The 12,141-nt window shown below is 44.7% G+C and overlaps 1 protein-coding gene across 1 annotated transcript; it reads right to left on the reverse strand.

The window, feature by feature from the left end:
- Positions 1 to 4,853: 4,853 nt before the first annotated feature.
- SNRPF (small nuclear ribonucleoprotein polypeptide F) lies at positions 4,854 to 7,620 on the reverse strand. Its single transcript, XM_056514397.1, has 4 exons — positions 7,473 to 7,620; positions 7,217 to 7,342; positions 6,398 to 6,462; positions 4,854 to 5,842 (listed from the first exon to the last, which is right to left on the reverse strand). The coding sequence occupies exons 1-4, from the start codon at positions 7,473 to 7,475 to the stop codon at positions 5,776 to 5,778; spliced, it is 261 nt and encodes an 86-aa protein (XP_056370372.1). The 5' UTR covers positions 7,476 to 7,620; the 3' UTR covers positions 4,854 to 5,775.
- Between the last annotated feature and the right edge of the window lie 4,521 nt (positions 7,621 to 12,141).

The following is a 12,141-nucleotide window of genomic DNA, read 5'->3' on the forward strand; positions in this document are numbered from 1 at the left end:
CCCCCCGTCCTGCCCCGCCCCGCCCGGCACCGGCCCCACCGCGGCTCCGGACCCGGCATGCTGGGCTGGATTCGGTCCAGGATAACGTGACAACATCTGTGCACCGCGCTGGTTCATCACCAGCTCCGAAGCACCGGGTTTGCCAGCTGGAGGCTCCCGGAGCTCTCAGTCCTTACAGCACCACCTGGAGATTTCCCTTTGGCAATGAAATAGGAGCCTCTGATTTTGGGAACGTTTGTTTGGCCAGGTGCCCCCTCCCCGGCGTCCATCACGTCTCCAGCATCCATCATTTTGCCTGCGCCAACTTTGCCCGCATCCCAGCAACAACCCCCAAGGGACCATAACATCTCCCACCGCGCCAGATGTTCAGGCAGACGTTAATTTAGCCTGGCAGATACTAATTTATCCGATTCCAATAACGAAATGTTTGTGTGATTCTGCCGCCCCCTAGAGAACGAGGGATGGGAGAATTAGGGAGCAAATATTTGCTCCCAATACGGATTTTTTTTTTTGTTGTTTTCTTCTCCCTTCACATATTCATAGTGTCTATAGGACTCCAGTATTTCCCAGCTGGAAAATGGAGTGTCTTTCTAAACAAGTGGTCTCTCAAACACTTCTCCCGGGGTGGCAATCTTCTTTAGACACCTTTTCTTTTAGAAAGAGAATCGATTTTAAATACTGCTAACACATCTATGTACATACTGCTGTTCAGCAGAAACAGTTGGATATGTTGGCTCTTTGAATGAGCATTTCTGGTGAAGACTTGTTTGAGAATGAGTAAAGATTTGCATCTAAAGCCCAGCAATTTGTATTTATTATCAAACCTGAAAAGTGAGTAAAATTACAATAAAGTTGGGTATTACCTTGTGATGCTTCTCCATTGGCATAATGCTGCACCACGACACAACCTTTGACTTCCTCCTAAACTCTCACTTAGGCATGCAGAAGATTGACAGAAGAGCTGGAAGAGGGTGCTTTACTGCTTCCAGGAGTTCCTGCTGCTGATTCTGGCACTCCTCAGCAGCATCACAATATGTTTGAAAGCAGAAATCAAAGAGGAATGTGGCAACAGCATCATGACAAGCACAGAGACATCCCATTGTGGGGGATGCTTAAGCAGTGGTGGTGGGCTGAGATCTGTTGTGTCAGGAATGAAACACAGCCTGCTGCAGTGGAGGGGGAAAAAAGAAAATATCAACACACCTGTGAGCTGTGTTGTTACACTTAAAAAAAAAAAAATCAGTTTTTTTCTCTAGGTTTCTCCAAGAATCAAGGTCAGATCCTGATTTAGATCCTGAGAACTGGTGAAGATTTTATGCTTAGTAAATTAAGACTGTATTTTATTCTAAGACTTATATTCTGTTTGCAGAAAACTTACAGATGTGCTTGTGTATTTCTATATGCCCTGGTTCTTTTCTGGTGAAAATTCTTCTCTGTAATAGATCAGAGTATGAAAAAAGGTCAAGCCACTGCAGTAAGGTTTTTAATATGTTGTGCCTAATCTATTTTTGAGAATACTGCCTGGAAAGGTAAGTGCAGGAATGATTCCTAGGTTGCATCATCAGAAAAATTCTAGAGTTTGATTCCAAAAGTACAGATTCTAAATACTTGGCTGTATTTTTGAAATGTTGGCAGAATTTACTGGATGTAAACAGAAGACTGTAGTGTACTAGAAGAACCCTGCCTAAATTTCTTAAATTTAGAGCTTTTAAATCACCTTAAAGTACCAGTGAAAGTTCTTTTTGAAAATAATTTTTAACTGTAGCATTTTCAGTGAGAGAAAAAATCCCAGGAAAAGTAGAGATAAAAAAAGTTGAGTATCAGGTTATTGATTTAAGGGATTTAATCTCTTCTTGCTGGTGCTTTACATGAGAATATGAGATGCTTATTCCTCAAGGACTCCTTTTCAAATACACTGTCAGAGCTACATTAGAATGTCTGTTCCTGTAAACAACTTGTAATTAAAAACAAAAGGCCTTAAGTTAGAGATGAGTCTCAGATCAAATATTGGCTAAATTTTCCTTAAATTTGTAGATTAGTTTTTTTAATCAGCTAAACAGACCTTCCCAATAATACAAACAGCATGGTGAAATGTCCTGAAAGGGGGCACTATTTTTGCCTTAACACAATTACTAGTGAAATTTACTGAATGCTATTTCCTTGTTTGCAAAAGCAGCAGAGGTCAGTAAACCCTCAGGATCAAACACAGAAAAATCATCACATGGATGAAAGTGACTTGCAAATGTGGAATAGATCCAAAGTAAATTGCAAGTCTGTTACGTAACTTCCCCCATGTTGGATTGAGTTTAACATCACATTTACAAATACTTTTTGCATAGTTTTGCAAAAATGAAAGTGAATTCTGCATTTTATCTTTTTCTGTGTAAAAGAACCTTGCATCTCTCAAACCGTGGAAACACTGCATTTGCTCAGATGAGCTTTCTGAATCCTTTCTGAATCTGCCTTTGGCACATCCCATAATGGCCCAGGGACAGGGAGACCTTTTGGGGGAACGACACAGTTGCCTCAGGGGACACAATTTGGTTCTCCCTGAGCACAGTGCAGCCTTGCCAATCTGTGTGTTGGGTTTCCTTTCCAAACAAACTGCAGCTAAGGAAAAGGAGAGCTGCTGTGCACCTGTGTCCTGTCAGGAGTGGGATGTGGGCACCTGGTACAATTCCAGCATCTGGGCTTATGGCCAAAGCTTGTCCCTCCTTGCAGTCTGTGAGCTGCACAATACAGAACTGCAGTTTGCAGCACTTTCTCTCTTTGCAATGACAAAGATTTAGGGTCTTCTCAGGTAGGTTGTGTGCTCTTTTTTGCATGCTCCTAGGAATGGGAAGGTTTCCAAGTTAAAAAAAACAAAAAAACCAGCAAACACCATAATATTCAAATGAGAAACACATAAGAATAAGCTCAAAACTACATGTTGTATCTGACATGCCTCACTATTTCTAGGCTCTTTTTGACCACCCTCTCACCGTATTTAATAAGTGGTTTATCTTTTCCTGAGTGTCCTGCTAGTTTGTCTCCAATTTCTTTTATCCTATAAACAGCTGGAACAACCTAATCATGTGAAAGCTATTTTTCTTTTTAGTTACTTTATGTACGTTGTATTTAACATGTGAAATCACAAGCTCTTTTACTCGTGTCCTTAATACACACCTAAGTGAATGTTTGCAGTTCTTTTGGACTTGCTCCAGAAATGAAAAAATCTGTATTCATGGGGCTTACTCCATACAAACTAAGAAAGAGCTCAAATTAGTCTGATACATTCAGAGTACCTTATCTTCACCTGCACTGCAATTCTTTCCACATCATTTAGGACCAGATCTAAGTTAAGCACATGTTTAAGTTGTTGTCTGACTTTATCTGCATGGGTTCTTCCATTGAAATGAATGGAACACTTGATGGTAGCAAAGAGAAACACATGCCTCCATTTTTGCAGTATAACTAAACTAATTATCAAGCTATGCACCAAGGTATTATTTAGTTAAAGTGTTCGATGCTTGGTGCTAGGCAAAAGTAAAACGGTCTGAATTTGAAGTCTAAGGAATGCAAGCGTCAAAAAAAACGATAAAATATCTCAAAAGAATGTGAAGCTATATGAAAGGATCACACTTTTGTTGAGGATGAAAACTCAGGACTCTATTAAGCAACTTACTCATCTGAAAGAGATAGATTACATGAGAAAAAAATCTTTGTTTTCTTAGTTCTGAGTTCTCGCTTTTCCAAAATGTTAAGTCCACTTGTCTTTCCTATTATTCATCTTACTGTAGATTTTCAGTTTTGGCTTTTTTTTACCTTTTCTATATAGTGATTTCATCTAGATATTCACCAGCTGTGTCTGTCCGATTCGTTTCTCAACAGCCCCCTGGAAAACCAGATGTGTCTGCTTTCCTGATGATGGATTCAGGCTGTCCTGGAATATCAACAGCCCCTTTTTCAGTTAGGAAGTATCTGCCACATTAAGGCCATTATACACAAAATGCTCCCTTGCATGTTTTGTGCTTTGGCTTGTTTTCTTTCAAAAAAAAAAAAAAGGTTTCTACTCATTTTAAACTACTGCAGGACTTTCCTTGTCTGAAGATTTTTCCTAGCACAAAAATTACCAATCACCTCCAGCGTTCTACATTGATGAATTCTCATCCTGTAGGAAGGGAATCAGAGGAAGTACTATGAATTACAGAGATAGTTCTCTCTGCGAGGCAAAAACATTTTCTTTACCCTCAGGAAAGGACTTAAGCACTCTGGCTGTACAGCACAACTCCAGACATCCTTCTACAGATACACCTGCCTGTTTAGCTGAGGAATAGTCACACTCATCCATGCACACAGAAGGGGTTCAGCAGAAGCCTGGTCTTCCAAGTTACTCTGAAAAGCTGAAGCTTGGTGAGTTGTCACAGTGACGGGCCTATCTGCTGATTCAGTGCTCAGATAATACATGACAAACTCACCTCATGAGGAGGAGCAGATTTCAGATCACTGCCAGCCCACTGCAGACAAGGAACTAACTTAGATACTAAGGTGACAGTCACAGCCTCTCCTCCTCCAACACTGACAGCACTGTGACTATCAATGGCAGCACTGGAAGGGCACTATTCTGCATCATTAAGTCACTTAAAGGATGTGTTGCATGGCAAACCAATTTTAAAGTACTCATTTATCCTTGTGATAGTAGTGATTTTAGTATATTATTTAGCGTATTATTTAGTATAGATTTTAGCTTAAATAGCTCTCTTCCCTTTCCCAATGGGATTGTAGAGTACTTTGGCAGAGCTGTGAAGCCTCCACACTGCCAAAAAGAAGGGTCTGGTTTAAGCAATGAAACACCTGGGCAAGTACATCAGAAATGATTTTTCACTCTTTATGGAAGCTGACATTTGTAAATATTAAAGGAACACATGGATAGCTCCAGGGCTGACTTAAAACATGAGAAAGAAACAGGAAGGCATTTCTCTGCAGGATCTATCCTGACAGGCTGTGTCCCTCCCAGTTCACAGAACCAGAGTTCAATCCCAATGCAGTCCTGAGCACCCAGCACTGCCCACTCCAGCTGTCTCTGCAGGGATGTGTGATCCCAGGGAACAGGGCTGGAGATCTGCACTACTCATGCACCTACTACAGCCACAACCTGAGCAGCTTTTACACAGAACACCTGAGAAGCACCACAGCATCCTTTCCATTCCTCAGCGGAGACTCACAAAGAGCACTCCCATTCTGCAGTCTCGTCTCAACTCTGTAAATGCCACTGAAGTCTGTGCATCTCTACAGCTGCCAGGAGGCTTTTGTCTGGGTGGCTGCTGGCTACCAAAATGATACAAGTTTGTCCTTCCTTAATGACCCTACAGCCACACTTCAAGCTTCTTGACTCAAAGCAGAATATTTCTGAGAGAAACTGAGGTATAACAGATCTCCACACCTCACTTGCACTGAAATCTTCCCAGCTAATTCCAAAAGTTTTATAAACAGGTTTAAAGATGAAATTAAGATTAAAGTATTTAAATAGTCACCACATACATACTGTAAAATACAAAGACTGTCAAGTACTCCTGTGTTTCAGATGGGAAGATAGCTAGTAATTTTTTAAATACTCACTTTTCATAATTACCTGTTGTTTCTCCAGCATTAGTTTTTCAGACACCAATAAAACATTAAAGACCTTTTAAAGGGTTCATTTTCCCCATAAAACAATTGAAATGAAGTAAACACCTTACTACAAAAGTATGAAAAAACAAAAAAAAAAAAAAGTTTATTTCCAGAAATACAAAACACCTATTCTCTCATTTCTCCATCTTCTTCTTCTTCTTCCACACCTCTGATGTACAAAACATTATTGCACCTGTAAACAGAACCAAGAGTTCCCTTAGTTATAAATGTTATCGTTTTCCCAACATAAAACATGCTTTAAACATTTTTCTGCTTGAATGCAGCCCGGCAACAGACAAATTCTACAGAACAAAATGCTGCTGTTGACTTTGTACACCTTTTCCACACAAGTACATTAAATTGTGCAACTTCATAAATGTAGTAACTGTTTGACAATGCTGTACAAAAAAATCTTTACTTCTGAGTGAACAGCTATGGTCAAGTTTAACTTCCAAGCATGAGAAATGTTTCCAATTGCAATGCCAAAGGATTCCCAGAGATACAAAAATGTGGAAAACAACAGAATTTAGTCACCACAAAGGGGATAGTAAATGCTTTTAAAAATACACTCAAAATTCGTTTTTACTCCTCTCAGAAGGGACTTTGATATAAAAGAAACACTCATAGCCTTCCTGTAAGAGCAACGTTTGGCATCTTAATTAGACAAGAAACACAGCAGCCACCAGCTTTAATTGAGTGGTGAGACGATTTAGAGCCTTCCTCCACCATAAATAAACACCCCAATTACCTTATCAAAACTTCACCCAGGTGTCCAGACAACGCACCGTCTATGTACTCTTCTGTGTTGGCAAGCTTGAAAGGAAAACGGGAAAGAAATCAGAACAGCAGCAATAAGAGTGGCTTGACAAAGCCCATGACGGTTCTGCCCCCAGCCCAGGGCTCGGCTGCAGCGAGGGGGGGCGGGCGAGCAGCCCCGGTCCCTCTGTGCCGCATCCCCCCAGAGCGCCGCCCGCCACCGCGGCACCACCCCCGCCTCACCCCGGCACCGCTGGGCCTCATCATCCCGATATCACCGCCCCTCATCATCCCGATATCCACCGCCCCTCATCACCCCGCCATCACCGCCCCTCATCACCCCGCCATCCACCGCCCCTCATCACCCCGCCATCCACCGCCCCTCATCACCCCGCCATCCACCGCCCCTCATCACCCCGCCATCCACCGCCCCTCATCACCCCGCCATCCACCGCCCCTCATCACCCCGCCATCCACCGCCCCTCATCACCCCGCCATCCACCGCCCCTCATCACCCCGCCATCCACCGCCCCTCATCACCCCGCCATCCACCGCCCCTCATCACCCCGGCATCCACCGCCCCTCATCATCCCGGTATCCACCGCCCCTCATCACCCCGGCATCGCCGCCCCTCACCCCGGCTGTGGGCGGGGAAGTTCCTCGCGGATCACCTCACTCCGAGCCCCCGCCAGGGGCAGACACCTTCCACTAGACCAGCTTGCTCAGAGCCCCATCCAGCCTGGCCTCGAACGCTCAGGGATGAGGCACCACAGCGCCGGGCCCGCACCGCCCCGCGCCCCCGGTCCCTCACCTGCATGTTCATGTAGCCGTCCACGGAGACGAGGTAGCCCTTGTACTCCATCCCCCACTTCAGCTTCACCATCACCGGCTTTCCCGTCAGCCCGTTCAGGAACGGCTTGGGGTTGAGGGGCAGGCTCTGGCGGGGGAAGCACACGCTCAGCGCCGCCCGCCTCCCGCTCCGCCTCGCCCGGCCGTCTGGGGCCGGCAGTGGAGCGGCTCCCGCCCCTCTCCGCGCCCGGCTCCCGCCCCCCCCGGCTCCGGCTCACCATGGCGGGAGAAGCGCAGGCCCAGGCAGGAACCCCTCGTGCGCGCCGCGGTACAACGGGAGGCGATGGAAGCGGCTCCGCTCCCGCTTCCCGTTCCGGGGGCGCCGCTCTCCCACCTCCGACCTCTCACCCGCGCCGCGCTCCCCATAGGCTGCGGGCCCGGCGCGCCGAGCCGCGGGCGCGGCTGCCCATTGGCTCGGCGGTGCCGCGGGCCTCTCTCATTGGCTCGCTTTGCTCCCCGCCATCCCCGTCCCAGCCAATCGCTGTTGCCGCGAGGCGCGCCGGGGTGCGCGTACCCGTGCGCGTACCCGTGCCCGCCCCGTGCTGCCGTGCGCGGGCGCGTCCCCGCGAGGCGGCGGTCCCGTGGCGGCGCGGTGGCACCGGCGCCGGGCGGGACGGCTCTGGCAGCCGCTCCTGCTGGCTCCGGCCACAGCCTGGCGGCGTCCGTCCGTCTGCGGGAGTGGATCCGCGCACCAGCACCTTTCCCTGGTTCCACACGCAAGGATGGAAAATCTCAGAGTTTAAGGACACATTAAGTGCGAATTCCCTGTGTTTTGGCTGCCAGGCAAAGATGTTTTTGGGTGTAGAGAGTCGTGAAACGTCAGTCCTGCACTGACTGTCTTTATGTCTAAACCTTTGACAGGCAAATATGTTGAACCAGCGTTTGCAGCGTTTACCAATTTGTCACATCCTCACTAATGTCTTCTACTACTCTATATATCAATTCATCAAATGCCACAATGTGTATTTCTATTTCTGCATACAACATATTCCCCTGATCTTTAGTGTATTGGATGCTGAACGTGGAAAACACACATTCAGGAAACTTAACCTTTCAGTAGCAGAGCTGTTATGGGTTTTGTGCACCTCACCTTCCAAAAGTGAGTCTGGTGCCCTAGTAAAAAAAAAACATTAAAAACATTATCTCCTCAAATCTGTGTGTTTAAAGCTGGTGCAGCAAGCCACCTTCTCCAGGTCCAGATTGTCCTTGCACACAGTGACACTCTGAATGTGTAGGAGTGAAACATGGAATTGTAGCTCCTGTTCACTATATCAGAAGTGCAGTTACAGAATCACAGAATTGTTAGGGTTGGATGGGACCGCTGAAGATCATCCAGTCAACATCCCTGCCAAGGTAGGGTCACCTGGAGCAGGTGACACAGGAACGTGTCCAGGTGGGTTTGGAATGGCTCCAGAAAGGAGTCAATTCTTCCCTGGGCAGCCTGTTCCAGTGCTCTGCCACCTTCAACATGAATAAGTTCTTCCTCATGTTGAGGAAGATATCTAGATGCACATTTCCATGACCATTACAAATAAGTGTGATTTTCTTTTAGGGTGTAGTGGATGGGTAACAGAAACAACACCAAAATCATGCTAATCATCTTTCTGGTAGCAGGACTTACTATGGGCCAGCTGAAAGAGTAACTAACCTATAAGATTTTTTTGTAAGGAAGCCTGTGTTTAGATTATGTGGGAAAAATATGAACACAATGGGAAATGATATACATGTAAAATTTCATTGCATTTGCAGCACAGAATAGCTGATTTCACGTACAATGTGGCAGAATGTAATGAGCTTAAAGTGCGTGTCTTGAATAAAGTCATGCTGTAAGAGCAATTTTTGCACTGCTCTGACAAGGATAAACATGGATGGCAATATAACAGGTTTGTTATATTATTGGTAAATAACACTACTTATTTTTACATGTGAAACCACTTTTGACCACAATGTCTCCTACTCACATTGCGAAAACTTTTTGTGTACCAAGAAATAGGAGCATTTATATTCCTCTTTTAATACACTCTGTTGCTCAGGTGAGTAAATATTCCAGCCCTGTTGTTACCAAAAATGGGCATTTCCCAGGGTCATTGGTCTCAGTGTAGAAGTCAGACAGTGAGATTGCTTGACTTCTAGTTTCGTAATTGGTCTGTGAATTCACGTGCCAGTAATCTCATCAGATTTTTGGTGGTGGGGTAGGAAGCAGTACTGAAAGCACAGAATGCGTGACTACATCTGATGTAGTTAACTGAGTAAGTCAGTTAATCAGGAAACAAAATAGCTGTTATTTTTCTTTCCCCTTATGAGGAATTTGCTGTTTACCTTGTTGACTGAATCATTCTGACTCAGAGACAGTCTTCTTACGCTGATCTTCAGACCTTCAGCACAGGGGTGAAGTTCACCTTTTGTCCTCTTTGTATTTCCCATGTAATGGGGGGAAGTAATAATTTGCATTCTTTTCTGCCTTTGGGTCAGGGTATTTAGGCTGTTGCTCAACAGGAAATGAACAGGAAAGAGTTGTTCTAACAGATTAATCCAAACCTTAGCTCCTGGATGGATGGCCAGGATTTTCTCTTTCAGCCCAGGAGTGGGAATTTAACACAAATGCCTATACTGTTCCTGAGGAAACACATTAAGCAGCTGGACATTCAAGGGCAGCAGCATATCTGGTGGAGGGACTGATTAGATGGCATTGTCTGTGTAAGTGCAAATGCCCACTGACATCACTAATGCACTGTGTTGCCATAAAACCAGGCTGAGAGGAACCCTGTACCATCACATTACTGAGTGAAACCTCAGCAGCCCAGAACTCCTTCCTGATTCAGCTGAGTTTGCTGGGACAGGAACTCCCTGCAATGACCTGTTTTTGTCTGCCATAAACACATGATTAAGGAAACTTTCAGAGCTGCCCCATGTTCCAGCTCCTAGGCTGTACATTTAGTGACCATCCCATTCTTTTCCTAGTGATATGCCAGTGTCAGTGGCGTTTCCTCCACTGCATTCTTATTCCACATCAGGCAAACTACTTCTGATACCACACAGTCATGTCCACCAGAATAAGAGCATCAGCTGTGCCATCACATCAGAGACACCATAATCTGATGGCTCTGGCACAGCCAATTCCTGACAAGCTCTCTGTTCTAACTTCTTGGGGATGCAGTGGTTATGATCCTTGTGGACCTAGGGGGATTTTTAAGATCTGTGCACCCTAGGGGAATTTTGGTGTTGTAGCAATGCTGTTAAAACATGAAGAGGACCTAAGACTCAGGCCAAGTATTGAAGACATGAGGAACATCTATTTTTCTTTCAGGAATAGGCATAATGCAAGATTTTCCATTCAATATGGAAAATTAGATCTTGCCCACAGATTGTCTGTAGAGAGTATCTTGTCTAAAAATCTTTTTCAATAAGAAACAAATTTTCTCTACGTGCAGAAAATCTGTATCATTCATCAGCTCTTGCTGATTTGGGAACTGCTGTAGCAGTATTGTGTGAACTGTCAACAGCCCTCACATGAGTATAGTCCTGACTTTATGGGGCTTTGCCAGAGTAAAACAGTTTTGCTTCAAGAAACGTCTACCAGTGAAACACCTTTCCTCTCTGCTGATTGTCATTTTAGTAACACCAGCTTTGATCAAATCTTCATGTGAGGCAATAACCATCCACCACAGATTGTGGCTGGGAGTAGGGAGGTAGTGACATCCGACTTAAGAAGAACAAGGGGCTGTAATTTCTGAGATTCTCATCAACCAAAGCAAAGCCCCACTGTGCTAAAGGGGTGGATATACAGGATCCAAGTACTAGGAGACACAAAACTGGTTAGCCTGTTTCAGGCTTCATCCAAGAAACATGCCTTTTTCCACATGCTGGCAGACTTTCATCTCAGTGTAAGACTGTAGCCCAAAATAGATGCTCAGTCTTGCTGAAAAACCAGGAATCTTTCCACTGGCCCTGCATGCCTTGCAGTGGCTAGCAACAGTAATGTGAGGGAACACAAACAAAATGCAGAAGTCTGTTTGGGATGGACTTGCCCAGTAAGCAGGAGACCATGCTGTGAACGACTTCCAGGGCAGGAGGCAGAGGTGAGTCTGGGAAGATAGAAATGAAAGGTTTCTTCTTGGGTAGAGGATTTTTGTGCCATTTCAGATCAGTACAATGTCATTTTTCTGCAATGGTATCAGTATAAAATGAGACTGAGGGTGGAGGTGAGGGGCAAGTATGCACTAACAAGATCCCAGATCTTTTGTCCACACCATCAAAGATCTGCTAGAGTGGCTCTTCTGTGAACCTGTCACAAGGCCAGGCTGTGCCAGTAAGTAGAGGCATGGGATGGGTATTGTACAGAAATTATGGGCACATTAAAGCCTCCTTTTATCCATATTGAAAACCTTTCTTTTTCTGTGCAAATAGTGTTCATGCAAATTATGCAGCTACAGTAAAGAGAGGCCCTTTAAGAATGTGTCACTGAAAACACAGTCTCCTTTGCCAAGAAATAATGGGACTTCCTTAATTATCAGCTGTTATCTTCTGGGTTTAGCAAACTTTTGTTGCTTCATGTGCAGTTGCTTCTTTTATTCTTTGACATTAATGAATTGGAATTGAAATTACGTACTGAGGAAAACAAAGTGATCTGTACAAATAATAAAACTGAGGAAAACAAAGTGATCTGTACAAATAATAAAACTGTGTACTTATGCATGTCAAAAAGGAGATCAAGTATCGTGCAGAAGGAATTTGGAAACTGTGCTTTCACACAAACATCTTAATAGATATTAATGACTGGCTCCAAATCACAGAAGCTGTTTAAGGGTTGGTGTTTTGAGAAATCTGTCTGATCAGAGCTTGGAAAGGCTGGGTGGTGTTGGAGGCTCTCTGTGTAAGGTGGCAAGC

Source organism: Oenanthe melanoleuca, chromosome 1A (genome assembly GCF_029582105.1).
Source record: "Oenanthe melanoleuca isolate GR-GAL-2019-014 chromosome 1A, OMel1.0, whole genome shotgun sequence".
In the NCBI taxonomy this organism is placed as follows: domain Eukaryota; kingdom Metazoa; phylum Chordata; class Aves; order Passeriformes; family Muscicapidae; genus Oenanthe; species Oenanthe melanoleuca.

What these genes read in the sequence shown, in the direction of transcription:
- SNRPF (XM_056514397.1), bottom strand. An exon ending in ACGGCTACATGAACATGCAG is followed by an intron (nt 6,463 to 7,216) that starts GTGAGGGACCGG and finishes TTTCCTTTCAAG; the next exon opens with CTTGCCAACACAGAAGAGTA. An exon ending in CTGGGTGAAGTTTTGATAAG is followed by an intron (nt 5,843 to 6,397) that starts GTAATTGGGGTG and finishes TTCTGTTTACAG; the next exon opens with GTGCAATAATGTTTTGTACA.